This window comes from Pipistrellus kuhlii, unplaced genomic scaffold (assembly GCF_014108245.1).
Source record: "Pipistrellus kuhlii isolate mPipKuh1 unplaced genomic scaffold, mPipKuh1.p scaffold_m20_p_10, whole genome shotgun sequence".
Classification (NCBI taxonomy): Eukaryota; Metazoa; Chordata; class Mammalia; order Chiroptera; family Vespertilionidae; genus Pipistrellus; species Pipistrellus kuhlii.
The window spans coordinates 6085852-6112113 of NW_023425405.1; the positions used below are offsets into that span (position 1 = coordinate 6085852).

The 26262-nt window shown below is 39.5% G+C and overlaps 1 protein-coding gene across 3 annotated transcripts in view; it reads left to right on the forward strand.

The window, feature by feature from the left end:
* The first annotated feature begins 3683 nt into the window (after positions 1-3683).
* ING3 (inhibitor of growth family member 3) overlaps positions 3684-26262 on the forward strand; it is a 35344-nt gene continuing 12765 nt past the window's right edge. For 2 of the 3 annotated variants that reach the window (XM_036425413.2, XM_045576304.1), the window contains exons 1-4: positions 3684-3854; positions 4123-4194; positions 7224-7324; positions 8771-8836. In XM_036425413.2, the coding sequence (XP_036281306.1) occupies positions 3827-3854; positions 4123-4194; positions 7224-7324; positions 8771-8836 (267 nt within the window). In that variant the 5' untranslated portion in view covers positions 3684-3826. Of the gene's footprint in view, positions 3855-4122; positions 4195-7223; positions 7325-8770; positions 8837-14989; positions 15012-26262 lie in introns of those variants that run through there. The other variant, XM_036425415.2, reaches the window with a different exon arrangement.

The window sequence follows — 26262 nt, forward strand, 5'->3', positions numbered from 1 at the left end:
CCTCAGCAGGAAAAACTTGTAGACAATGTATTTATTGTGTTGCAATTAATACAATTCTGCCTCAATTCCTTCCATCTCCAAGTCTCTTCATTCCCAGCTTCAAATCCCAAGAGAGTGTATCTAATATACCCAGCTCTGGCCTGCTCCTGTTAAATTGCTGAGCTATGATTAGGGAGCATAATACTGTCATACACATATGGTCAACCTTGTCAATGAGGGGCACGGCCTAGACATGCAGTAGTGGCTGTAAGTGGTATCTACTTTTTGACCTAATGATGTAAGAAGCAATCACAGGTTTTCTGCAGCTGATACATGGTCCCAAAATAAGAATTACATTCATCAAGAAAAATATATAGTCTTTAGTTTTATTATTTTTTAGTTTCTTTGGAGTGTGTATCTATAACAATAGAGCTGGGGACCATATATTATTTCATTTTCCTTAATATGAAAAGCTCACTGAAGAAACTCAGTTTACCCTGAAATGATACTTTTTTTTAATCCTTACCTGAGGATATGTTTTCACTGATATTTACAGAGAGGGAGGAAGGGTTGGGAAAAGGGGGGGAGGAAGAAAGGGAGAGAGAAATTGAGAGAGAAACATTGTTTGGTTGCCTCTCACTCATGCTTCAACCAGGTACTGAATCTGCAACCTGGGTGTGTGCCCTGACTGAGAATAGAACCCGTAACTTTTCGGTACATGGGACTACACTCCAACCAACAGAGCCACCTGCTGAAACGATGCACTCCTATTTCTTCTATTTCTGACAGCACGGCCTATCTTGGCTATCTGAATGAGCCACCTACTGAAAACAACAAAAAATGCTGGATTAAAAAGAATCAAACACATTGGTGAACTTGTAGGAAGTGAAGGAATTCTAAGAGGGGTAAAAAAAAGAAAGGAATAAAAGAGAATACTCTGAGAAAGAAGTGAGGGCCAACGTGGACTTTTGCTATGAGATTATCTGTTAAATTCCGTACACCTACGTCTTCTACTTTGATAGCTGTGCAGTTGTGAGGGTCAGGAAATAAAGCCGGCAGCCCATCTAAAAGGAGAAAGTTAATAGGAATAAAAATCTGAGGTCTACATTCCCAATGTAAAGGTGAATCAGAAAAACAAACAAACAAACAAACAAAAAACCCTGATGTACAGGTCAGTAAGGAAACAGGTCTGTCTTGACCTTGGAATCCAGGAAGGAAGAAAAACTTTCCCTTCAGTGTGTATAAGAAGCTACTTGGCATAAGGACCAAATTCAATTTACCTGTGAAATTCAATAAATCTTAAATGAAACATTTAATTTAGATCTAGGGTTTTTGTTGCCTCCAAGCAAGTTGCAGTAGCAAATTCTAATACTCTCCAGGAAAACTCAGTTTTCATTCAGGTCCCAAAGAATCCCTATAATTAAAATCCCAGCAACATGAGTGCAGAGACCATATCACAAGCCACAAGGAAACAGGCACCATGAGCAAAAGCTGGAAGAAACAACAGATAGTACAAAATGCCCATGCAATTTTCAGTACTGAATTTAACAGACACAATGTAGACTATGTTTAATTTGTATAAGAAATTAGAACATGGCTTGAAAAGAAAACCAAACAGAACTTCTAAAAATACAAGTTATATGAAAATTTGGAGGTGGACCATGTAAAATAGATGTTTCTCTCTCACACTGATCTTTCTCCCTCTCTCTCAAATAAATAAATAAATAAATAAAAATAAATAAGTAAATTAATAAAACTCAGCCCCCTATGAATATTTTTTTTAGAAAGATAAATGGGATGAGAGCTTTGTCTTAGAGGTGATGAGATAATGAAGAAAATGGGAAATAAGCAATACTGAAGATATATATATGTACATATATGTTGAGAATTTCCTAGAATTGTTGCAGTACACTAATCCTGAGATTCAGGAATCCTGGGAAATCCTATATATAAAGCCCTAAGCAACTGGCAGACCAGCTGACCAGCCAGTAGCTATGATGGGTACTGATGACCAGGGGGCAGACGCTCAACATAGGAGCTGCTGAGCAACAGCAAATTTGCAGACTGCAGAGTCCCTCTTGCACTCTGGGACCCCTCGAGGGATGTTGGGCTGTCAGTTTTGGCTCGTTTTGGCCTGATTCCAGCAGGCCAGGCAGGGGCACCCCACCTGCCAGAAGGACCCCGCTCACTCCACAGATGCCCTTTGAGTCCCAGGGCCACCCCAGGTGCAGCCAGGGGAGGGACTGCAGGAGGTTGGCTCCAGAATGTGTCCTGCCCGGCTGGCCACCTTCTAATTAATTTCACTTGAATGTGCATGGATCCATGCAAGGGGCCTTTAGTACACAGATAAGGAAATAGGGAAGGAGAAAGAAAAGAAAGAAAAGCAGGGAAAGAATTAAAGGAGGGAGGAAAGGAAGGGGAAGGGTGGGGAGGGGGAGGGAGAGGAGGAGAGGGGAGAGGAAGGAAAGATAAATGGAAGGAAGGAAGGAATTATACCTAGATTCATTGCTTTGAAACTGGGATAATATCAGAGATCTTAAAAGCAGCCAGAAGAAGGAAGGGGAGGGTGGGAGGAAGACTGAAGTCATTAGATTTTAAATATAAGTACAAAAAGATAAATCAGGTAATTGTTATTAGGATTGAGGTAAATTTCCTTTGGGGTTCATGAATATGACAGCTACGTAAGTATCCTGATTAAGAGCGGTGAAAAAGTCTTTAGTACAAAAAAAAATGTCAAGGAGGGGGAACCCGGAAACATGAAGAGAGGTAAGACAGGTAGAAAGTAACAGCCAACCTTGACTGAGTGCAAAAGATTTTAAGAGAAAAACTGATCCGTGAAAGGCTATCACGGATGAACATTTGAGAAGTGGTGTCAAAAGATACAAAAAGACAACGCGCAGGAGAACAGACGACTAATACAGGCTATTTACTCAACATGATCTAACATTATTCCTAGCACAGACCATTAGACATGAAGTCTCCACCCGTTATTTCTGCTTCCTATTTATTTTTATTATTATTTTTTTTCCGGGTGCAGGTTGTACGTATAGATCGATTTCATTAGAATGACGACGAGACGGACCTGCAAAACAGAATACAGTATATGAGAAACTATTGAGAACTATGTGTGCATCCTTTAATATGGGAAATTTTCACTCCGAACTTAAAATAAACTCTTGTAGTGACATGGAAGTCAATCAGACGTCCCGTGCACACGTTGGGGGGTGGATACTGAGGCTAAATTCCAGTAGCAGCGAGTTCTGTTTTTATTAAAGAGTCCAAACTGTCTGAACTTTGCTGGGTATTCTAGCGTCAGAACCTTTGCTGTTTTCCTCGAAACCCGTGACTCACAAACAGCGGGGCAAGCGATCCCAGCGGCAGGCACACACAGGTGGAAAGTTCCTAGCCGCAGACACCTCCCGTCCATCCCCGGGGGGAAAAAAAAAAAAATTCAACAAATAAACACGGCCACCGCATTTTGGATTCTGTTGCGCAGCCTTCGCCGCGGCGCCTGGTATTTGTAGTTTCCGTGTGAAACGTTGTCTGGCGGGTTAAACCTGCTGCAAAAGAGAACAGAACTACAATTCCCACAATGGCGCGCGCCCGGGCACGGCCGGCCTACGTCACTGCCCGGCCAGCCAATGAGAGCCCCGGGCGGCAGTGAGGCAAGCGCCGTCAGGCGCCAAAGTGGTTTTTTTTTTTTCCCCTTTTCTTTTTTTTTTCCCCACCGAAGCTGAGCGGGCGCTGCTAGCGGAGGCGCCATATTGGAAGGGACAAAACTCCGGCGACAGCGAGTGACACAAATAAACCCCTGGATCCCCTCGTCCCCCAGGCGCTCCAGGCCGCGATGTTGTACCTAGAGGACTATCTAGAAAGTGAGTGGGCGGCGCCGGCCGGGGCCGCCTGTGGGGCCGGCGGGCGGGCGAGAGCGCGAGTGGCCGGGCCGGCGGGATGGCGGGGAGGGAGGGGGAGGCGGGGGATGTTTCTTTCTCACGGTAACTGGCAGCCTCGCTCAGGGTTGCCGGCTCCCTCGACCCCCACCCCACCGACGCACGCACGCACGCACGCAGACACGCACGCGGTGACGTAGGCACGCACGGCCGCCGTTGGCCCCGCCCCTCTGACGGACTCTTCCTTTGACAGTGATTGAGCAGCTTCCGATGGATCTGCGGGACCGCTTCACCGAGATGCGCGAGATGGACCTGCAGGTGCAGAGTAAGTGGGCGCGTTTGCTCTCGTTTGCGGCGCAGGTTCGGTGCCCAGGCTCGCTCGCTGCCGGCTCCAGCGCCTCTGCCGTGTGACCCTCTGGCTGATTAGTACCTAGGAATTATTGTCCAAGAGAATTCAGTGCCAAAGCGTGCTCACTCTGCTGTTGTCCTAGCGTGGATAAGAGGAGAGAGGAGAACGCGCCTGCGGTCTTTTCTCGGATGTCGGACTGTGCAATCAGCGTGTCTGTGCCTTCACGGAGACTGTGTAGGGATTGAAGGCACAGCGGCATAGATGTTAACATTCTGACTTTGAGCCTTGATGTATTGAACATACACTTTAGCATTAATACTTTCGTTGAAGTTTATCGTTTAATTTTTTTTTTCAAGAGCAGAAACCAAATAGAAGTGTGGTTTCTATGCAGTGTTTTTTTTTTAGAGACCCGTGGAATGTCACCTTTGAAAAGTTACGCGTTTTGGAATGTATTCTCAGTTGTCAACAGCGTGGTGTTTTTTGTTAATCAGAACGAGTGAGGGAAGTAAGATTTTACTGTAAAGCTTCTTGTATGCCATAATAAAATTTTTGGCTCCTCTTCTTATATCAGTGATAGTTGGTAATTCTGTGACTTTTTCCCACAATTAACCTTACTCTTTCATAGGGCAGTATTTGGTTTATATTATTATTTTTTTCTGTGAAGTTTCTTAAAATGGTTCAGGATTCAGAGAAGGTCAAGAATCAGTGCTTCTGGAGATAAGAAGGCCAATACATTGAGCAAAATTACACTTAAAACAAGGAAAAATCAGGGCCAGTGTGACTTAGTGGGTGAATATCAACCTATGAATGGTTCTATTCCTAGCCATGGCATATGCCAGGGTTGTGGGATCGATCTGGTGGGGGGTATGCAGGAGGCAGGCTGTCCGTGATTCTCTTTCATTGATGTTTCTCTCTCTCACCCGCTCCCTTCCTCTCTCTAAAATCAATAAAAACGTATTTAAAAAACAACAAGGAAACAGTGATGAGTACCAGATTCATGTTAATCATGTTTTTAAAGAACCTCACAGTCCTTTGTGAAGTGAATACAATATCTTGCAGAGATACTATATTAAAAATTAAGAATGTGAAATTATATGGAACATAATGAAAGTGAATAATCAAGTGTACCTTTGGCCTTTGTCACTCCCTTTGTTGGGAGAAATGAAGATATTCTACTTAAATTATTTAAATGATATGAGTGGCTGGCCTTGTGGGAGTATATCTGCAGAAAATGGGTTTTTGATCCCATTTATTCCAGCTGTGTTTAAGCTATACATGAAATGTTTCTCATGCTGGCAGGTTTTCTTAGAAAAGTGGGGGTGGAGGACTATCTGGGGTGTTGGGGTCCGATAGGGAGGAAGGAGGTACCATGAAAAGAGATCAGAGGACCAGACATCCCAGCATGTGGGAGTCTAGAGGAAGCTAAGAACCTGTTCTATTCTTCCCCTGCTTCTCTGCCCCACCAGCACCACACATTTCCGTACCCATTGTTCAGAAATATACCTTTCTCAGCCTATTGCCAGTTACCCGTGGCACTTACTAGGAGGCGATATGATGTGGAAGGTGCCTTCTTTTATTCAGTATATTCTGTTGTCGAAGTCTGAATTGTGTGTTTCACTAGCTTGTTCACAAAGTTCATTGTAATTTTAATGTAGTTGAAATGCTAAAAACTTGCTGAAGTAGCAGTTATCAATAGGTTTGAGCTCAGATTTTGAAGTTCATTCAGATCTGAGTTTATTTATTATTACTGACTTCTCATTGACCTTCACCTCATTACCACTTCTGAGGGTTTTTCATCCACAAAATGAGAATCATCTCGGAATTAAAATAATACAGATAGCCCTAGCCGGTTTTGTTCAGTGGTTAGAGCCTCAGCCTGTGGACTGAAAGGTCCCGGGTTCGATTTCAGTCAAGGGCACAGGCCTGGGTTGCAGGCTCGACAGGAGGCAGAGCTAGTCAATGATTCTCTCTCATCATTGATGTTTCTCTCTCTCCCTTCCTCTCTGAAATCAATAAAAATGTATTAAAAAAAATTAATACATATAAATTAGAACATACAGTGCCTGATAGAAAGTAGGCACTCAAAGAGGAGTAACTTACTTTATGCTTTTTTATTATTTATTACAAATTTTAAATTCTCTTGCAATTTGGACTTAGATTATATAAATTAGAGGTTTTTAAACTTACATTTTTTATAATAATTAGAATTTTCTAAAGTTGATAGGTATGGATTAACAAAAGAGACTTCGTTAGCAAGTAAGCTTGGAAATGCTTATTTAACAAAGGAAAATTCTCTTAAAAATTAACTGTAAGATCTCAGAATCTTTAAAGAGCTATTATTTCACGGAAAATCTCCAAAAGAAGGATATGGTAAAAATGTTTTCCTTAATTTATGTGGCAACAGAATCCCTTTTATTTATTTTTCTTCTTTCAGCAGGCTGGAATGACTATTCTTGGCACACATTTAGAAAAAAAATGTATCTAGGATAAATAATATACTATATTAAGTGAATAAATGATTGTACCTACTGCTTTTAATCATAGATAGGAGATGATCACGTGTTTAAGGCCATATAGCAAGAGGTTAAAATTTTTTTTATCATATTTGCTTATTAAAAGAATATGTCAATTTCCTGGAGGTACTTACAATAAGACATCATGTTTTGACACATTTGGCTGATTTAATACCTTACCTTTTGACCCAAGACTGTACTATTCAGAAACTACAGTATAGAGCTATCTATATTGTTGACTACATTGACTATTGAAAAAAGCTTTGAAGTAACATCAACAAAAATTGATAGTAGGGAAAATTGTAACTTTGTTTTTTACTAAGGTAATTAAGGCATTCTGTATTTACAAATTAAAGCTGCCATATTTAAAGTTAGTGACCAAGTAAAGGAGTGTACTTTGTCAGATATTTGTTTCGTTCCCCAAGTCAAAGCATGTATATTCAGTGTATGAACTTGATCGTCTAAATATGAAATGTTTTTGTTATGTCATAGATGCAATGGATCAACTAGAGCAAAGAGTCAGTGAATTCTTTTTGAATGCAAAGAAAAATAAACCAGAGTGGAGAGAAGAACAAATGGCATCCATCAAAAAAGTATGTTCAACATTCTGAGTGATTTGTCAGATAAAATTGGGACTCTGAGAAAGATATTTTAAAAATAAATAGTTTTCTGGATATCAAAATGAGGGAAAGTTACCAATGGCTTCTTAGAATTTAAATGATTTGTTGTGTTTTAGAGCTTCATTGAAGCATTTTGGTTATTTAAAAGTTGTTTCAGTAACTAGTGACTTTTATTAGAGAGTTAAGAGCCATAAAAAAGTACACTTTTAATTAGCAGGACTTGAAGCATATTTTTTATATTATTAGGTACCCAAGTTGGTGTTATCACAGAACAGAATCTTAAGATCTGGGAAGAATTCTTTAAAAGTATTTTAGTTTAAAACTAAATTCATACATGAACTAGGCCTAAAAGTAAAGATTGCTTTGAGTTTTTAATTAGTTGTATAGTACTTATAGCTGTCTTTAAGATTAGAATGGATATCAGCTCTCCCTACAAGGTTTGCTTTAAGAATATGGTTTAGTTTGTTTGGCATTCATTGAAAGAGCTACTTCAGACACCTGGCTTTGGTGATGACTGCCATTTAGCTCTGTGACACGGGACAGGTCCTTTAATGTCTTTGAGTAATAATGACGCCCCCAACTCCAGCATCCATAGAATTGTTCAAGGATCAGCTACTGAATTTGAAAACTACAAATTTAGAGTAGTGGTGTCATTTATTTTACCACATGGGGGGAAGATTATTTCTGTTAGGAGAAAAATAATTTAGAATTTATGACAAAATTGGTCGTGGTTTAGAGGATACGTGGAGGCTTATGGGTGTTTGAATATAGACATCACATATATACATCCCAGAGTCATTCGTTATCCCTCTAATCTGTTAAGTTTTTGGTATAGCACAGCTTGCATATACTCTGAGAAGTCTGACTCTCCAGGGACATTTCATAGAATCTATTTTTTGAAACAATTCATTTGCTTTCTACTGAGGAGAATCTAAAGTATAGGTTGAGCTGTATGAATTGATACCTAACTTACAATGAGAGTTATACAGCAGTTGGAAAACGGAGACATTCAGGTTAGCATTTTTTCAATAGTTGTACTTTTATAAAAAAACAACAAAAAAAACCATGTTTTAAAACTGGAGACTTTAAATATTATTTACAAATTAGAATAAAGCTTAACTTCAAAAAAAAATTTAAAGGAAAAGATCTAGTCATTACCACATATAAATTTCATTAATATAGAGGCTAGACTTGGAATAGTATTTATCTTTGTTTATATCTTTTCTAGGAATTCTGAACATCTTTCTCTAATTCTTGGCCATTGTGCACAATTTCTAAATCTTAACTGGGGTTTTATTGCTTATTTAGGATGACTGACAGTAATAACAAGGAATGATAATGAGAATGTGGTTATATGTCCTAGATACACATATTTTAAGATTATTAATTTATTCTTGAAATGCCAATGTTTTTATTCAGGATTACTATAAAGCTTTGGAAGATGCAGATGAGAAGGTACAGTTGGCGAACCAGATATATGATTTGGTAAGTAAAATTAATGTGCATGCTATGCCATAAATACTTAAATTGTGGTCATTTTAAATTTATTTGCTTAAATGTAAAAGGAAGAACAGAATAAAACATTTAATTTGAGAGTTCAGTATCTGTTTGGTTTCTTTGTGGAAAAGATTACTGTAGTGTCCACAGTGTTAGTGACCAGGTCAAGATCCTTACATTTTAGTCAAATCTATATTGCTTTCAAATTGTATCTATATTAGACTTTTTGTTTGTTTAGCTTTCTTTTAGTAATCTTTTTCTTCTTAAGGTAGTGTGTTTAGTTTCTGATAAATTATATTGAGATTGTTTCTGTGGTAAAATACACATAAGATTACTGTGTTGACTCTTGGTAGTCAAATTAGAATGAAGAAGAGAATCATTTGAATCAGTGTTAATAGATCGTACTCAACTATCCAGGGATGTCAGTAGGCACTACACAACTGGCTTAGATGGCAAAAATAGGAAATAGTAGACTAAATAAACTTTTCAAAAAGGTTCTTTTTTGCAGCAGCAGCACTTGTAAAAGATTGAAATTAATAATGAGAAAATATTTCTCAAACTGGTATAAATATGGTGCTCTTTTTAATGTAAACTGTCTTTTTTGAAATAGATATTTTAGTTAATACTCATTTCTGGTTTGCCTTAAAGCAAGTTGAAACTGAAAACAAATGTTCGCTTTTGGTGAACTTTAGTATATAGATTTTTTATCTTATATTTGTAGTCACAATCCTATTACTAAACAAGTACATGTAAATATAAATGCCATTGGTGAGCAAGACACAAGAAAAAAGATGCATACCACCTGGAGTACATTGTAAATTCTTACACAAAACTAGTAAATATTTGTCATGTAGAAAATGTTTGTTTTTATATAGTGAAAATATTTTGTGGCTGTAATAACCTAGGCGTGTTTGTTCTTACAGTTATTCTGAAAACAATTTCATAAAAGATACAGCCTGAAGAAAGGCAGAGGGGGTGGTAGCTTCATTTATTGTGGAATGAAAAAAAAGTTCTTTATTATTTTGGCCTTGAATCTTCTTTATAATAATCAAAGCATAATATGCTAATTAGACCAGCCAGCCGAATGTCTTTCTGGATGTCCTTCTGGACAAAGCCATGGCAGCAGTGAGGGCTGAAGGGGGGCCGCAATGGCCAGCAGTGGCAGGTTGATGGGGGCAGTGCCTTCCCCTGATCGGCTTGGTTGCCTCCCTCAGAGGAAGGCCAGACTGCAGCTTAACCCATCAGTAGGACATCCCCTGAGGGCTCCTGGACTATGAGAGGGTGCAGGCTGGGCTGAAGGACCCCCCTTCATCCCCCTCTCCCACCTCGAGTGCACAAATTTTCGTGTACCAGTCCTCTAGGTATATTTATAAACATAGAAAAAGATAGTTTTCTTTGAATCCGAGACTAATTTTTTTAGTAGTATTTTTTCTAACCTTTAATGACTATATATATCAATCTTTGTATGTGGATTACCTGCTTTTTATTATTTATTTACTTATTGTTAATCCTCATCTGAGGATATTTTTCCATTGCTTTTTTTAGGGAGAGTAGGAGAGAAAGAGGGAAAGAAAGAGAGAAACATCAGTGTGAGAGAAACACATCAATTGGTTGCCTCCTACATAAAGTCCAATCAAGGCCCAAGTGGGTGAGAAGCCTGCAACCAAGGTATGTGCCCTTGTCTGGAATCTAACTGGACTGTTTGGTCTGCAAGCCGATGCTCTATCCACTGGGCCAAACCGACTGGGGCATAGACTACCTGCTTTTTAGATCATTTAGCTCTTTGGTTGTACTCTGTTTAGTTTCTATTTTGTGATTTTGCTTCCTTATGTGCTTTTAAATGTGTGTGTTTGTTTCCATCTGTTACTCATGAACCACAGTGTTCATTTACCCTGTGCTTGGTATTGTGGAGTTTTCCTAGGTGTAATGGAGGAATAAAGAGAAAATATTATAAATGGCTCCCTATTCTCAAAGTAAATAGTTGAAAAGACATACCCTCAAAGTAAGGTAAAGATCCTGAATAGGAACACGTAACAAATAAAGACTAATGCAGTTGGGTATTAAGGGATATCTGGTAAAAAACTGAATAAGTCATGTAGAATTATTGTTGATTTCTTAGAGGGTATTAGGTTAGTTTTGAGTAGAATTTATTCAGAGGCTCAGGTCTGGATTAGGTACTATATTGAGGGGAAAGTATTTCACTGAGAAATAATGGATAAACAATGAAGACGAAAATGAAATTCTTAGAGGAGGGTAGATTAGTTAGACTAAAAGAGTGAGGTAATAGCCCTGGCTGTTTTTGCTCAATGGTTAGAGCATCAGACCACAGACCAAAAGGGTCCTGGGTTCAATTTCCGGTCAAGAGTACATTGCTCGGTTGCAGGTTTGATCCCCTGTTTCTGGAATTCATGTGGAAGGCAACCAATCTATGTGTCTCTCTCACAACAATGTTCCTCTCCCCCCCCCCCTCTCTCTCTCTCTCTTTCCCTCTCTTCCTCTCTCCCTCTCTCCCTCTCATCCCCCTCCACTCTCTAAAAAAAATCAACAGAAAAAATACCTTCTGGTGAGGATTAAAAAAAAAGAGTAAGATAATAAAAGATGATGTGTTTAGTAGACAAACAACTGTGATTACCAAAGGAAAGGGGGATGGGCAGAGGTAGGAGAGAATAAAGAGGATAAACAATGAGGGAAGGAGACTTGATTTGGGGTTGTGAACATACAATACAATATTATAAAAATGTACCCATGAAAAATGTATAATTTTATTAATCAATGCCACCCCAATAAATTCAATTTTTAAAAATGCTATAATAAATTTAATAAAATGTAATAAAAAGCAAGTTTTCATAACAGAGCCATACAGACATAAATTCAGCTACCTCACTGGTAGCAGGACTTTGGAAAAGTTATTTAATTCTGAAACCTCAGGTTCCTTATCTATAAAATAGAGTATTAATTTGAACCTTACAAGAGGATTTACCACATATTATGTAACGCTCTTAGCTTGGCAGGTAGTAGGCACTCATTCCATTTTTAAATTCTCACTCCATCTCATTTCCCTGACTGCCATTTTCTACTTTCCTGAAGGCACTTCTCTTTCAGTTCTGCCACCCCGAATCTGTTTAATTCTCACTCCCTGGTATTTCTAGCAATGTCTTCTCTTTATTCTTTTCCTTCTCTCCCTTTTCTTCCTTCCTACCTTGCTCCTTTTTTAATTTTTTCCTACTTCTATTCGTCCCTTCCTTTTTTAATACTTGGTTGCTATTTTAGGTGACCATCATTTTCATAATATAAAAATCTATTCTTCTTTGAGATTTAATATTAATTATCAGTGTCACCCTCTCACCTTTATGGCCTTTTCCCTCCTCCTTGAATGTCACTCAGAATGGTTGCTGCCCTATTTAGGTGGCTCTCTTGTAGAGGGAACGCTGTTCCCATCTTCTACTTGGACTCCTGAGACCAGGAATAGCAAATACCAGATGGTGAAAACTTGTTTTATCAAATGCCAGTTTTACCTCCTTTGGCCCCACGGACCCCATCCAAATTGAGAAACATTTCTCACTGCTTTTCCATGTATTCTCTTAGCTTTGATAATTATGCATTAATTTTTTCTGGTGCTCAGACTTGGCTTCTGAGTCTGTTCATCTTATTTGAGTTTCTAGGCCTGGGAACTCTGAATTAAAACTTAACTCTTAGCCTCTCTTTTTCTTATCTTATTCCCTCCCACTCTTACTGATAGGCGCTTCGGCTGTTTCCAGATCATGGCTATCTAATAAAAGAGTAATATCAAATTGATCATCACTCCAACACAAAAGATGGCCGCTTTCTGGGGTCAAAGATGGCTGCCCCATTGTGGACACAAGATGACTGCCACAAAATGGCTTGCAGTGGAGGGCAGTTGTGGGTGATCAGGCAAGAAGGGGAGGTCAGTTAAGGGTGACCGGACTGGCAGAGGAGGGCAATTGGGGGAGACCAGGCCAGCAGGGGAGGGCAGTTAGGGGTGACTGGGCTGGTAGGGGAAGGCAGTTGGGAGGGGGACCAGGCCTGCAGGGGAGGGTAGTTAGGGGCAATTGGGCCGGCAGGGTAGCAGTTAGGTGTCGAGCAGGCTGGCGGGGGAGTGGTTAGGGGGTGATCAGGATGGCAGGCAGAAGGGCTTAGGTTCAATCAGACAGGCAGGTGAATGGTTGGGAGCCAGCATTCCTGGGTTGTGAGATGGAGAGGGATGTCCAACTGCCTGTTTAGGCGCGATCCCACCAGGATCGGACCTGAATGGGCAGTTGGGCATCCCTCAATAGTCCCAAATTGGAGAGGGTGCAGGCTGGGCTGAGGGACACACACACATACACACACACACACACACACACACACACACACCTGCACAAATTTCGTGCACCGGGCCTCTAGTGGTAAATAATGCTGCTGTGAAGATTGAGGTGTATATATTCTTTCTGATTGATGTTTCAGGATTTTTAGTTTATATTCCTACAAGTGAGATCACTGGGCCAAATGGCAGTTTTGTTTTTAATTTTTTGAGGAAACTGAATGCTGTTTTCCATAGTGACTACTCCAGTCTGCATTTCTATTATATCAATGATGTAGTAGGTCTGCATTTCCATCAATGGTGTAGTAGGGTTCCCTTTTCTCCACTTCCTCACCAGCTCCTGTCATTTGCTCATTTATTGGTGATAGTCATTCCAACACATGTGAGGTAATATCTCATTGTCGATTTATTTGCATCTGTCTGATGATCAGTAACTTTAAGCTTTCTTTTAAATTTTATTTTTTTAAATATATTTTTATTGATTTCAGAGAGGAAGGGAAAGGGAGAGAGAGAGAGAAACATCAATGATGAGAGAAAAATCAACTATTGGCCACCTCCTGCACTCCCCCCACTGGGGATTAAGCCCACAACCCAGGCATGTGCCCTTGACCAGAATTGAACCTCGGACCCTTCAGTCCACAGGCCGACACTATCCACTGAGCCAAACCAGCTGGGGCACTTGGAGCATTTTTCATGTCTTTTGGCCATTATATGTCCTCTTGGCTATTGAAGTCCATTTTTTAATTGGATTATTTGTCTTCTTTTTGTATATATTTTGGAAATCAACTGCTATCAAATGTATCATTGGCAAATATATCCTCCCATGCAGTGGGTTCCCTTTTTATTTTGTTGATGGTTTCTTTTGCAATGCTGAAGCTTTTTTATGTAGTCTCACTTGCTTATTTTCTCTTTTGTTTTCCTTGCTGTAGGAGATATATTGGCAAACACTGTTATGAGAGATGCCTAAAATTTTGCTGCCTATGTTTTTCTCTGGGATTTTGATGGCTTCATGGCTTATGTTTAAGTCTTTTGTCCATTTTGAGTTTACTTTTATATATGGTATAAGTTGGTGGTCATATTTTTTTGCATATTTCTATCCTATTTTCCCATCACCATTTATTGGAAATATTGCCTTAATTCCATTGAATGCTCTTGCCTCCTTTGTCAAGTATTAATTCTCCATAAATAAGTGGGTTGATTTCTGCTCTCTCTGTTCTATTCCATTGATCTAGATGCCTGTTCTTATGACAGTATGAGCCTCTTTTGATTATAATGGCTTTGAAGTATAGTTTGATATCCAATATTATGATGACCTCTACTTTGTTCTTTCTCAAGACTGCTTCAGCTATTTGGGGTCTTTTTTTATTCCATTTAAATTTTTGGAGTAGTTCTAGGTCTGTGAAATATGCTGATGGTATTTTCATAGGGATTGCATTGAATCTATAGATTGCTAGGTTAGTATGGACATTTTAATGATGTTAATTCTTCTGATCCATGAATACAGGATATGTTTTCACTTGTTTATATGTTGCTCTGTATCTTTTTTCAATCTCCCATAGTTTTCCAAGTACAGGTCTTTTCCACCTTGGATAAGTTTATTTCTAGATGCCTTATTTATTTTTGTTGCTGCAATGGTAAATGGAATTGTTTTCTTAAATTTTCTTTCTGAGAGTTTGTTATTGGTATATAAAAATGTCACCAATTTCTGGATATTAATTTTGTATCTTGCAACTTTGCCAAATTCATATACTAAATCTAGTAGGTTTTTTTGTGTGTGCAGTCTTTGGGTTTTTCATCTATAATATGTCATCTGTGAACAGTGACAGTTTGACAAAGGAGGCAAGAGCATACAGTGGGGTAAAGACATTCTCATCAATAAATGGTGTTGAGAAAATTGGACAGGTACATGCAAAAAAATGAAACTAAACCACCAACTTACACCATACACAAAAATAAACTCAAAATGGATAAAAAACTTAAATGTAAGTCGTGAAACCATAAAAATCTGGAAGAAACCATAGACAGCAAATCTTAGACATCTCTCATAGCAATGTTTGCCGATACATCTCCTAGGGCAGTGGTCGGCAAACTCATTATTCAACAGAGCCAATTATCAACAGTACAACGATTGAAATTCCTTTTGAGAGCCAAATTTTAAAAATTTAAACTTCTTCTAACGCCACTTCTTTAAAATAGACTTGCCCAGGCCATGGTATTTTGTGGAAGAGCCACACTCAAGGGGCCAAAGAGCCACATGTGGCTCGTGAGCCACAGTTTGCTGACCGTGGTCCTCGGGCAAGAGAAACAAAGGAGAATAAACAAATGGGACTACATTAAAAGTAAAAGCTTCTGCACAGCAAAATAAACTATCAACAAAATGAAAAGGGACTCATTGTTTGGGAGGATATATTTGCCAATGATACATCTGATGAGGGTTTAGTTTCCAAAATACATAAAGGACTCATAAAACTTAACAAAAGGCAAACAAACAATCCCATTAAAAAATGACCAAAGGACCTAAATAGATATTTCTCCAAAGAGGGTGCACAGATGGCCAAATACATATGAAAAAGCACTCAAAAGTCACTAATTATCAGAGATGCAAATTAAAACAACAATGAGATACCACCTCACACCTGTCAGAATGGCTGTCATCAGCAAAGCAACAAATGACAAGTGCTGTGAGGATGTGAAGAAAAGGGAACCCTAGTACAGTGCTGGCTGGAATGCAGAGTGGTGTAGCCATTATGAAAAACAGTATGGAATTTCTTCAACAAATTAAAAATGGGAATGCCATTTGATCACTTCTAGGGATATATCCTAAGAATCCCAAAACACCAATTGGAAATAATATATGCACCCTATGTTCATACCAGCACTATTTATAATAGCCAAGATCTTAAAACAGCCCAAGTGTCCATCAGTAGATAAGTGGATAAAAAAAGTATAACATTTACACAATGGAGTGCAGTGCAGCTATAAAAAAGAAGGATCTCTTAGCCTTGAAACAGCATGGAGGGACCTGATGAGTACTCTGCTAAGTGCAATAAGTCAGCCAGAGAAAGACAAGTATCACATAATCTCACTTATATGTGGAATCTAATTAACAAAATAATCTAATGAACAAAATAGATCCAGAAACCTGGAAGCATGGAACAGACTGACGAATCTCAGAGGCACGGGGTGAGTGGGGTGCGGGAAAGATGATATGCATATGTAACAGTGTTGTGAAGGCCTGGGAGCTAGGGGTGGTGTCATGGAGTGGGGGGTAAATGGGGAATAAAAGAGGACATCTGTAATACTTTCACAATAAATATTAATTTAAAAATCAGCCCCACTTGGCACTCCAGTCTTCATGGCTAGCCCCAGCTGGGCAGGGCCTCTTCCCAGGTTCCCACCTTCCCAAATAGCTGTCTTCTCCAAACCGTCAAACCAAGTAGTGTGGGCACAGATTTCCAGCCCAGTGCCCATCCCCTTTGCCTGAGAACACAGAGATGCACAGAGACCCAGCAGCTTAGCAGTGGGGGAGAGGTGCCATTCATGCACAAAAGATCAGTTGTGCATGACCAATCCTCTTTCCCAAACCACACAGTCTAAGTCTCTGACCAACTTTCTGCTCATAATCCTTCTACAGAATAGAGGGCCTGTCAAAGTCACTGCTGGATGCACCTAGCAGACCTCTCTGCTGACCCTGATAGCTGCTTTGTGGCCCCTCCAGCAGTCCCTAGCCAGAATGAGATGCCCAGGTTGATGTGATAAGGAAAACATCACTGTGCTTGGGATGGTGCTGTCCACATCTTCCAGGGGAACCGATCCTCACTGATTCCCACCACTGGATGCTGTGTGGACTCCCCTTCTTTTCTCTGTTGTTCTCCGTCGGGGATCCCTGCATGGAGCTGAGATCCTGTGCTCCCAGTGGGAGGGTTCTGCTGCCACAGTATCCCTCGGGCTTCCCAGATGTACCTGCATGAGGAGACTCCTGTATTTCCCCCTGTGTTTCCTGTTCTCAGTATTCCAGATCAGCTTCTCTGGGAAGAAAATTGCTCTGTAGTTTAGCTGCGAGGCCAGTCAAGGGTTAGGAGCAGTTGGAGATTCCAGATGCAGCCATCTTGGAATTCCCAGTTTTCTTTCTTAATCTTAGGAAAACTATTGACCTAGTTGTTCACAGTGGGATACTGAAAGTCATCCTAGTCTCTTCCTTGTCCCTAACTTCTCCACATTTTGTTGATCACCATATCTTGTTCATTTTACTTTCTAACTACCTCTCATTTATCCCTTCCTCTCCACTTCAGCCTGCCATAGCTCAAGTGACTTTAAAATAAAATAAAAAATAGTCTGGAATGCCTTTCCTTTCATCTTTGCTTGGTAAACTTTATCCATCTTTCATAATCCTGTGTAAGCATTTCGTCTTTATTAAAGTCATCTCAATCGTCTTGATAGTTGTCATTTATAAATATCTAGAAGAGACTTGACCATTTACAACAGAAAAGCCACACAAGAGTGATTTAAACAAATGATTTATTTTCCTCTTTGGTAAAATAACTGTTAGAGGAGATAGTCCAGGGCTTGTATGGCTACTTCAGCATCCTCAGTGCCCTAGACTCCTTCCACTCTGGGCAAGTAGAATTGCATAGGGGATTGCTCAAAAGGGTGCATTTGGCAGTTTCAGTCAGCCCCTTAAAGAGCCTTCCTGGAAATCTCACTACTGGCCAGCTGCAAGGGAGGCTGCGGTGTGGCACATGGCCGGCCCAGGTGTGTGGGATTCTGTCAGGAAAAGGAGAGAAGGCATATTGAGGAGGTGATACGCAGTTAGAGCCTTACCCTGACCTTCAACAACATCATGCCAGCCTCCAAAGCATTGTTAATCCCAGGAACTTATTATTACTCCAATCACATTGTAATTATTTGTTTACCTCTTGCTGGTGTGTTTGTGTTTTCCCTGCTCGAAATGTCAAGAAACTATGTCCTCCGTAAATATTTGTGGAACAAAATCACCTGAATAAGTTGATGGAGAAAAAGGAGCAGTAACATGACTCCCAAGATATGAGCCTGAGGGGTAGATAGAGTCTAATGATGCCGTTGTTGGTGTCAGATATATTTTAGTTGGGTCACTATTTCTCAGAAGGCAACAGAGTTACATTTTAGTATGCTGAGATTGGTTTGGTAGACTGCAGTGCAAATAGCTTCTTTTCAAAGTGTGGTTTTAAACCAGGAAAAGCAAAAGTCATACAGTTCAGATCATTTAGTTTTTTTTATGGAATCATTTTCAGAAACCAAACAATCTTATGATCCATGTTTTTGCTCAGATCTTTTTGGTGTCCCTCTTTTTCAATTGCTCTCAATTTTATTAGTTTCCTCAGTTAGGATAGATTTCCTTCTCTGATCCATAAGCTCATTTGGAAAGTTCTTCTAAACAGGATTTATAGATGTGTCTTCAACAAAAGGCACTGGTATAAAAATATTAACACTTATTGTGATACATGTGTCTGGGAATTTTTAAGTAAAAAATATCTTCCACTTAATAATTACACATTACATAGAAATCTGTTATTCTTTTCTGTTTCTTTGCTTTTAAAGAAATTCCTTTTAAATCATGATGAAACATTTATTAAATGTTATTAGACCTTACTATACAGAGTAACAGCAATACTGGACTTCCAGTTAACTCATTCCCAATAAAGTCTATTTTTGGAAAATAAAAAAATATTAGAGGCAACCAGGGCCCTGAGAGTAGCTGAGGTTCTTAATTATCCTGTACCCTCAGAACCTGGCATAATAGACTAGTTTAATTGTATATAAAAGAACAACAAAGACTTTTTATGTGATCTAATTCAGTATTTTCCACGCCTTAATCATTTGCATTTCACCTTTAAGGTTTTTACATCTCCATTACACCTCTCTATTTACTAAGTACATTTTTAAAAATATATACTTTATTGAAATTTTTTACAGAGAGGAAGGGAGAGGGATAAAGGGTTAGAAACTTGATGAGAGAGAAACATCGATCAGCTGCCTCCTACACACCCCCTACTGGGGATGTGCCTGCAACCAAGGCACATGCCCTTGACCAGAATCGAACCTGGGACCCTTCAGTCTGCAGGCAGACGCTCTATCCACTGAGCCAAATCAGTTAGAGCACTAAGTATATTTTTAAATGAAAGTTTAAAACTTAAAAATTTGATATTACTTTCATAAATGGAAACTGGCATTGCACATAATTTTTGGAAATGTTAACACCAATTATACACCCTCCTTGGAATCCTTGTGCTTTGTGTGCTGTACCATATTGCCAGAGTGGCTTGTGGCATTTGAACACTTCGTGCTTGAGGCCAAGAAATTACTTTATTAGCCTCACAAGTAATTGCAATCAAACATAATGGAACCATTAACTTGTTAAGTAGGGAGGTCACTAAATGGATTTACCATCTCAAAATGTTCTACTCCCCAAAATATTTATACTAATAATATAGGAATATGCAAATTGTCTGGGATGCTGTCACAGTTGCAGTAATAACTGAACAGCAGGCTGTGTGGGGTGACAAGATCGGCAGGGGGGTTAATGAGGGAAGACTGAATGGCTGGACAGCACAGTGCATGGGACAACAATGTTGGGGGGGGGGGTCAATGTTGGGGGCAACCAAGCTGGAAGGGGGGCAATGGGAGGGGTGACCAGGCCGGCAGGGGGGGCAGTTGGGGGCAGTCAGGCCAGTGGGGGGGGGGCCAGTTAGGAGGGGCCAGGCTGGCAGGGGGGCAGTTAGTGGTGATCAGGCCAACAGGCAGAGGGGGTTAGGAGTGATCAGGCTGGCAGGGGGGCAGTTAGGGGTAATCAGGCAGGCAGACAGGTGAGCTGTTAGGAGCCAGCAGTCCTGGATTGTGAGAGGGATGTCGGACTGCCTGCCTGGGATCGGGCCTAAACCGGTAGTCAAACATTCCCCGCGGAGTCCCAAATGGAGAGGGTGCAGGCTGGGCTGAGGGGACTGTGCCCCCTTGCACAAAAAAATTTTGTGCACCCAACCTCTAGAGTGTGTGTGTGTGTGTGTGTGTGTGTGTGTGTGTGTGTGTGTATGATATGCAAATCTATCTTACCAACTGGCAGAATGACTGGTCAGCTATGATGCGCACTGACCACCAGGGGGCAGATGCTCAATGCAGGAGCTGCCCCCAGCTCTCAGGTCCCAGTTGCCTGATTGGGGCCTGCAGGCCAACTTCTCGGTCCCTCCCCCTTGCTGGCAGGCTCTAATTGCCTGATGGGGACCTGGAAACTGGGGATGGGTGGCGGCTCTGGGACCCTGATCACCCTGCTGGTTGCCCCACACACAGAGGGCGACTGGCAGTGACAGCAGCAGGGGGCGGGGCCCACTGCTGGCAGCCTGGAAAGATCATACCTATTCGCAGGCCAGGTCTTGGGACCCTACCTGTGCAGGAATTTCACGTGCCGCGCCTGTAGTCAACATCCAAGTGAAAGATTTTATAAATCTTAAAGAGAAGCTAAATTCTGGCAAGATATAACATTTGAGAGCTTAGAATGCTATGTACTTGAGAGGTGAGTAGATGGTACATAGTGTAAGTATAAAACTATAGTACTTTTTATGAATAAATCATTCTCCCTGTAAATAGTGGTACTTGTACAGATTCAGTTCTTCATAGTGGGAGAGTATAACTTTCGCTCAGCAAATATTTATAGAACTCCAGCTGTAAACTGTTACTAGTGGTAGACGGGCAATAATGATACAAATAGTTCATTAACATAAGCAAACTAGTAGATAAAGATTATTTTAGATTATGCTAAGTGCTATAAAGGATATAAACATTATGGAGAGAGGGAAACAATAAGTGGGGGATGTTGTTAAAACTATATTCAGGATAAATGTAATTTCAGGAGGTGGCAATTGAGGTGATGCTTGGAAAATGAGAAAGAGCCAGCCATGTGAAAAGCTTAAGGAATGACGTTTCAGGGAAACGAAGTACCAAGTACAAAGTCTGAGATGAAAAAAGGGCAGAATGAACCAGGAAAAGGGCCAATGTGGTGGAAGTATAGTGAGAAAGGAGGAGTGGGATGAGAGGAGGCAGGCAGGAGCCAGCCCATGCAGAGCCATGCAAGTCAATGAGCAGTGTAGTTTTTATTCTAAAAGTAATGGAGCCTGTTTTGTTTGTTTGTTTGTTTGTTTGTTTTTTCTCCCCTTAATTCCCCCCCCCCCTGTCTCCCAGGGCCTTTTTTTAATTGGGTTGTTTGTTGTTGTTGTTTTTGGTGTTGAGTTTTATAAATTCTTTATACATTTTGGATATTTGCCCCTTTTCAGTTGTATCATTGGCGAATATGTTCTCCTATTCAGTGGGTTGTCTTTTGGGTAAAAGACCTGAATAGACACTTCTTCAAAGAGGACATACAGATGGCTAATATACATATGAAAAGATGCTCAACATCAATATTCATCAGAGAAATTAAAATTAAAACCACAAGGAGGTATCACCTCACGCCTGCCAGAATGGCTACCATTAACAAATCAACAAACAAGTGTTGGCGAGGATGTGGAGAAAAGGGGCCCTCCTGCACTGTTGGCCCAGCTACTGTGGGAAGCAGTATGGAGTTATTTCAAAAAATTAAAAAAAGAACTGTCTTATGACCCAGCAATACCATTCTTAGGAATTACTCTGAAGAAATCTGAAACACTAATTCGAAAGAATGTATGTCCTCCTACGTTCATTACAACGTTATTTACAAAAGCCAGAATTAAGTGCTCATTTATATAATAAAAACCCAGTGGTGTTAATGCCGAAACGACCAAAGACCAGTCACCAGGAGGCTGCATGCATGGCGAGGCAGGGCTGCGTGCACATTGAGGTGCACATGGGTGGGCGGGGACTTGACTCTGGGGAATCCAGGGGAGTCCCAGGTCTCACGCGATTTTCTGCAGTCTGTGTCTCATGCGATTTCGCATGCTGGGTCACTAGTTAGTAGATAAATGCCAAGGCTGACCGGCACACCCTGAGTGACAGATGATTGATTACTGGAGAGGGCTAAGGGACTACTTGGCTTGAGAAACCAAACAGCCCTGTTCGCCTGCCTCATTAGGCATTTATTCTACCAACAGCTTGAACTACAATTAACTATTATATACTATCAGCGGGGTGAGCATCCTTGAGAGGACACATACACCTGCAGTGTCCTGTAAGCAAGGATGTCTAAAGACTAAACCGATTTCAGTAAAACACCCGGGGGCTCAGACTGATTCGGAAAAGTCAAGGCAGGGTCTGCCGCTTTTCGTAAGGTCCTTTAGAGGCCTCCAACCTTTCAGAGATTCCTCCTTACAGACTTTCCAATCAAGTCCTGTGCTTCCCCCACAGATAAGGGGTCAAAAAGCTGTGGTACATTTACTCTGCCATGAAAGGAAGAAGATCTACCTTTGCAACAACATGAAAGGACCTAGAGAACATTATGCTTAGTGAAGTATCGATATATAGTCAGAGAAAGACAAGTGCCATATGATTTCACACATGGAATTTAATGAACAAACTGAACTACCAAGCAAAATAGAGACAAACTCATAGATAGAGATCAAGCAAATGGCTCTGGTGGGTGGTGGAGGGGTGGGTGGTGGGGAGGGAAGTGATGTGAGCCAAAGAGAAAAAAAAAAGGGGGGGTTAGAGAACTCATGGACACGGACAATAGTGTGGTAATTGTTGGGGGAATGGGGGGGTCTGGGAGGGGGGAAGGTGTAGAGTGAGGATCGGAGGTGGAAGAGGTCATAGAGGGGATAAATGGTGATGGAAAATTATTTTGAAAATTAAAAGCAATGGGAGGCCAATGAAGGATTCTAACCAGAGGAGTGAACTATACCTTAGCGAAGATCGATATATGCTTAAACACATTTTATGGCAACTTTAAGTAAGCATGTATTATTTTGACAGATTTTAAGCTATAACAATTTAGTATATAATTGTGTTTGATTTTGCCTGTCAATGTTTTACTATAGTATACTATTTAATTATATTATTTTTCATTGAAATATTTTGTTTGCTTTTAAAATCAGTGGTAAACTTTTTATTCCTATAACTTGCACTGTATATTTATTAAGAAACTGGACTGACACCAAAACCAGTTTGGCTCAGTGGATAGAGTATCAGCTTGTGGACTGAAAGGTCCTAGGTTCGATTCCGGTCAAGGGCATGTTTCTTAGTTGCGGGCACATCCCCAGTAGGGGGTGTGCCAGAGGCAGCTGATCAATGTTTCTCTCTCATCGATATTCGATATTTCTAACTCTCTCCCTTCCTCTCTGTAAAAAGTCAATAAAATATATTTTTTTAAAAAGAAAGAAAGAAACTGGACTGCCTAAATATCAGCAAATGAAAAATGTATGGAATTAGGGTTCAATATAACTAAAAATATCAGTATCTTTTAGTGAAATTTGACTAACAGAAAAAACTATATATCTTCTATTGCAATAATCCCCTTCTAGAATCTTGATATTCATAATCATATGCAATTGTTTGTGTTCCTCAGCCAGATGTCACTGTCATATAGCTGCATTAGATTACAGTACCTAATAAAGTTCATTTATGTATGCTCGGATAAAATTTGAGCTTTTAGTTAATGCTTGAATGATTTAGCAGTCGGTTACAGTGCCCACTACCCTTGAACATGTTCTTTTTTATATCTTGCATATTCCTGAGATGGTTATATTTCAGGCCCACATTTTGTCCATAAATTTGAGAATTCTTCACCTAATACTCTAATGAATGAAATATATGTTTGACCTTTTGATTTGTCTCTTTATCTTTACTGTCTTTTAGGAAGATGATTAGATGTAGTTCATGTGCTAATGTCCTCAACTATTTGACTCAGCCTAAAGATGGATCAAATTTTCATCTAGTTTAAATATAATTCAGAGATGGAAAGAACAATTTTCATGACTTACCAGAGAAATAATTTGCCATCATGGTTCCTTTTTCTTCACCAATTTATCCTTCTTATTCACTACTGCCTGATCTTTTCATGGATAGAAATTTATCTCTTATTGCCCTAGATTTCCGCTTAGGGACTGAGTGCTCATTTTGAAAGGGTAAGCCAGGCATCTACATTTTAGAATTTGACCGTATTGGGAACCATTAATCATGTAGAAACTTTTACAAAGCTATATGTATTTAGTTCAGTTTGGGTCCTCAGGGACACGTGAAAATTTGAATATTAGAACACTGGGAGAGTTGAAAGAGAATAAAGGATTACAACTATCGAAGAATGTTAGAGAGTGAATGAGGTTTTTTTTTTTAAATTTTTATGCAGAAGGGCCAACTGTGACTTAAACATCTTTATAATCATGAATATGTTAAATAATGTTGAAAGAATTTCCTTTGTTTCTAAAGAGGTCAGAAAAAGGATAATAGATGTAAACTTAAAGCACAGATGATTTGGGTTATAGGATATGTTTTTTGGCTTTAAGGAAACTTATTGCTAGCATTTGTTGACATTAAATGGGGAATAACTCAATAATCAGAGTCTGTGCTCAGCTTTGTGTAAGTAATCTTTGGTCAGTTGGACCAGTAACCTCTTTACTGCTGTAAATCAGTCTTATGGGGTTAGGGGTGTGTGCAGGGGTGGCATAACTTAGGTTCTTGCTTTGTTTGTAAATTGTGGGGTTATTATCATGGTCACTTAGAATAGAGGCTTTAACCATTCAGAATCATGCAAGTAGAGGGAGAGCACTTTAGAAAGCATAGTCAAATTCAATTAAGCTCTTGCTAGGGATGCTTAACACTAAGTATCCTGGTTTTTTATAGCTTAAGTTAAATATTGTGAGCAACTTACTTTCCAACTTCTAATTTGATTTAGTAGGAATGGTGAATCTAAGAAAGTCCTCACTAACTGATAATAGCTAATAAATAAATAATAGATGAATTTGTAATCTTTTTTTATATACCAGGAGGTGGGAATGATTGGAAGCTGTTTTACAAAGTTGCCCACCACAGTGTAGTTAAGGCTTTTCTGTGTTTGTTTATTTTAGTTATAAATTTGGATTTTAGAGTTATTAATTCTTTGGGTTCCATTGCTTTCTTTGAACTAGTATTGGAAATTCTTCTCATCATTATTTCCCGTGCTTTCAGGTGTAATAAACCTTGTCAGCATTGTCTTTCATTTAGTAAAGCGATCCTAACTGCAGGGATGGAGTGAGTGAAGTGTGTATGATATCTTCCTCTTCCCCTGACCCCACTCCCCCAGCTGAGATTCCAACCCTCTTCCTCTTTATACCATACATACCCGTTACAGGCCACACCATACTTTACTTTTCTTTTCTCTAAGAATACTACTTGTCTTCCTGTCTCTCTGCTTTCAAATCATTACTCCCTTTTCTATATATTAATATTTGAATGCTATCCATTCTTCACTAACATAGAAACTTCAAGTGTTTAATTTTTTTGGGTGCTACTTCTGACTTTTTATTTTGCTGTTGCTTATTTGTTATATCTAGAATAAAGATATATTTCAAAACTTTATTATATTAAAAAACTTACATAAATCTTGATTTGTTAGCTACATTCTAATTATTATGAAGATAGGGATTTTCATACTTGATGTATCCTCCAAGTAATCCAGTGCTAAGCACATAATAAGAACTCAGTATTTATTAGTAGCATATTTGTAGGCAGGAAAAGTGGTGGATTAAATGGTCTTGGGATTTAAATATGAGTATTTTTTTCTGATTTCCCTTGAGATTAAATTTTGACAATGTAAAATATATTCGAATAACTGAGGTCTGTGTTCACACTTTATTTTTGGAAAGGATGCTCATCACCTGCAAGTTCTTTGAATAGGAGCAAGTGTCCATAATGTTGACCTTACCAGATTTTAAATATTATAATTACAACCAAGTTCTGGAAAATAACTGTGTGTGAAGATGGAGGGACTGTTGGGCTTTAAATTATTGAAAAATCGCGAACCAACACCACAGTGGTTGCTGTTTTAATATACAAATACAAATAATAAAATAATATTTCTATTTTTTTTCAAATTGAATTATATTACTCTGAGTTAAAAACAAAACAAAACAACAGTTGGCTTCTGCATATACAAGTTCAGAGGACAATGTTAAGCATAAAT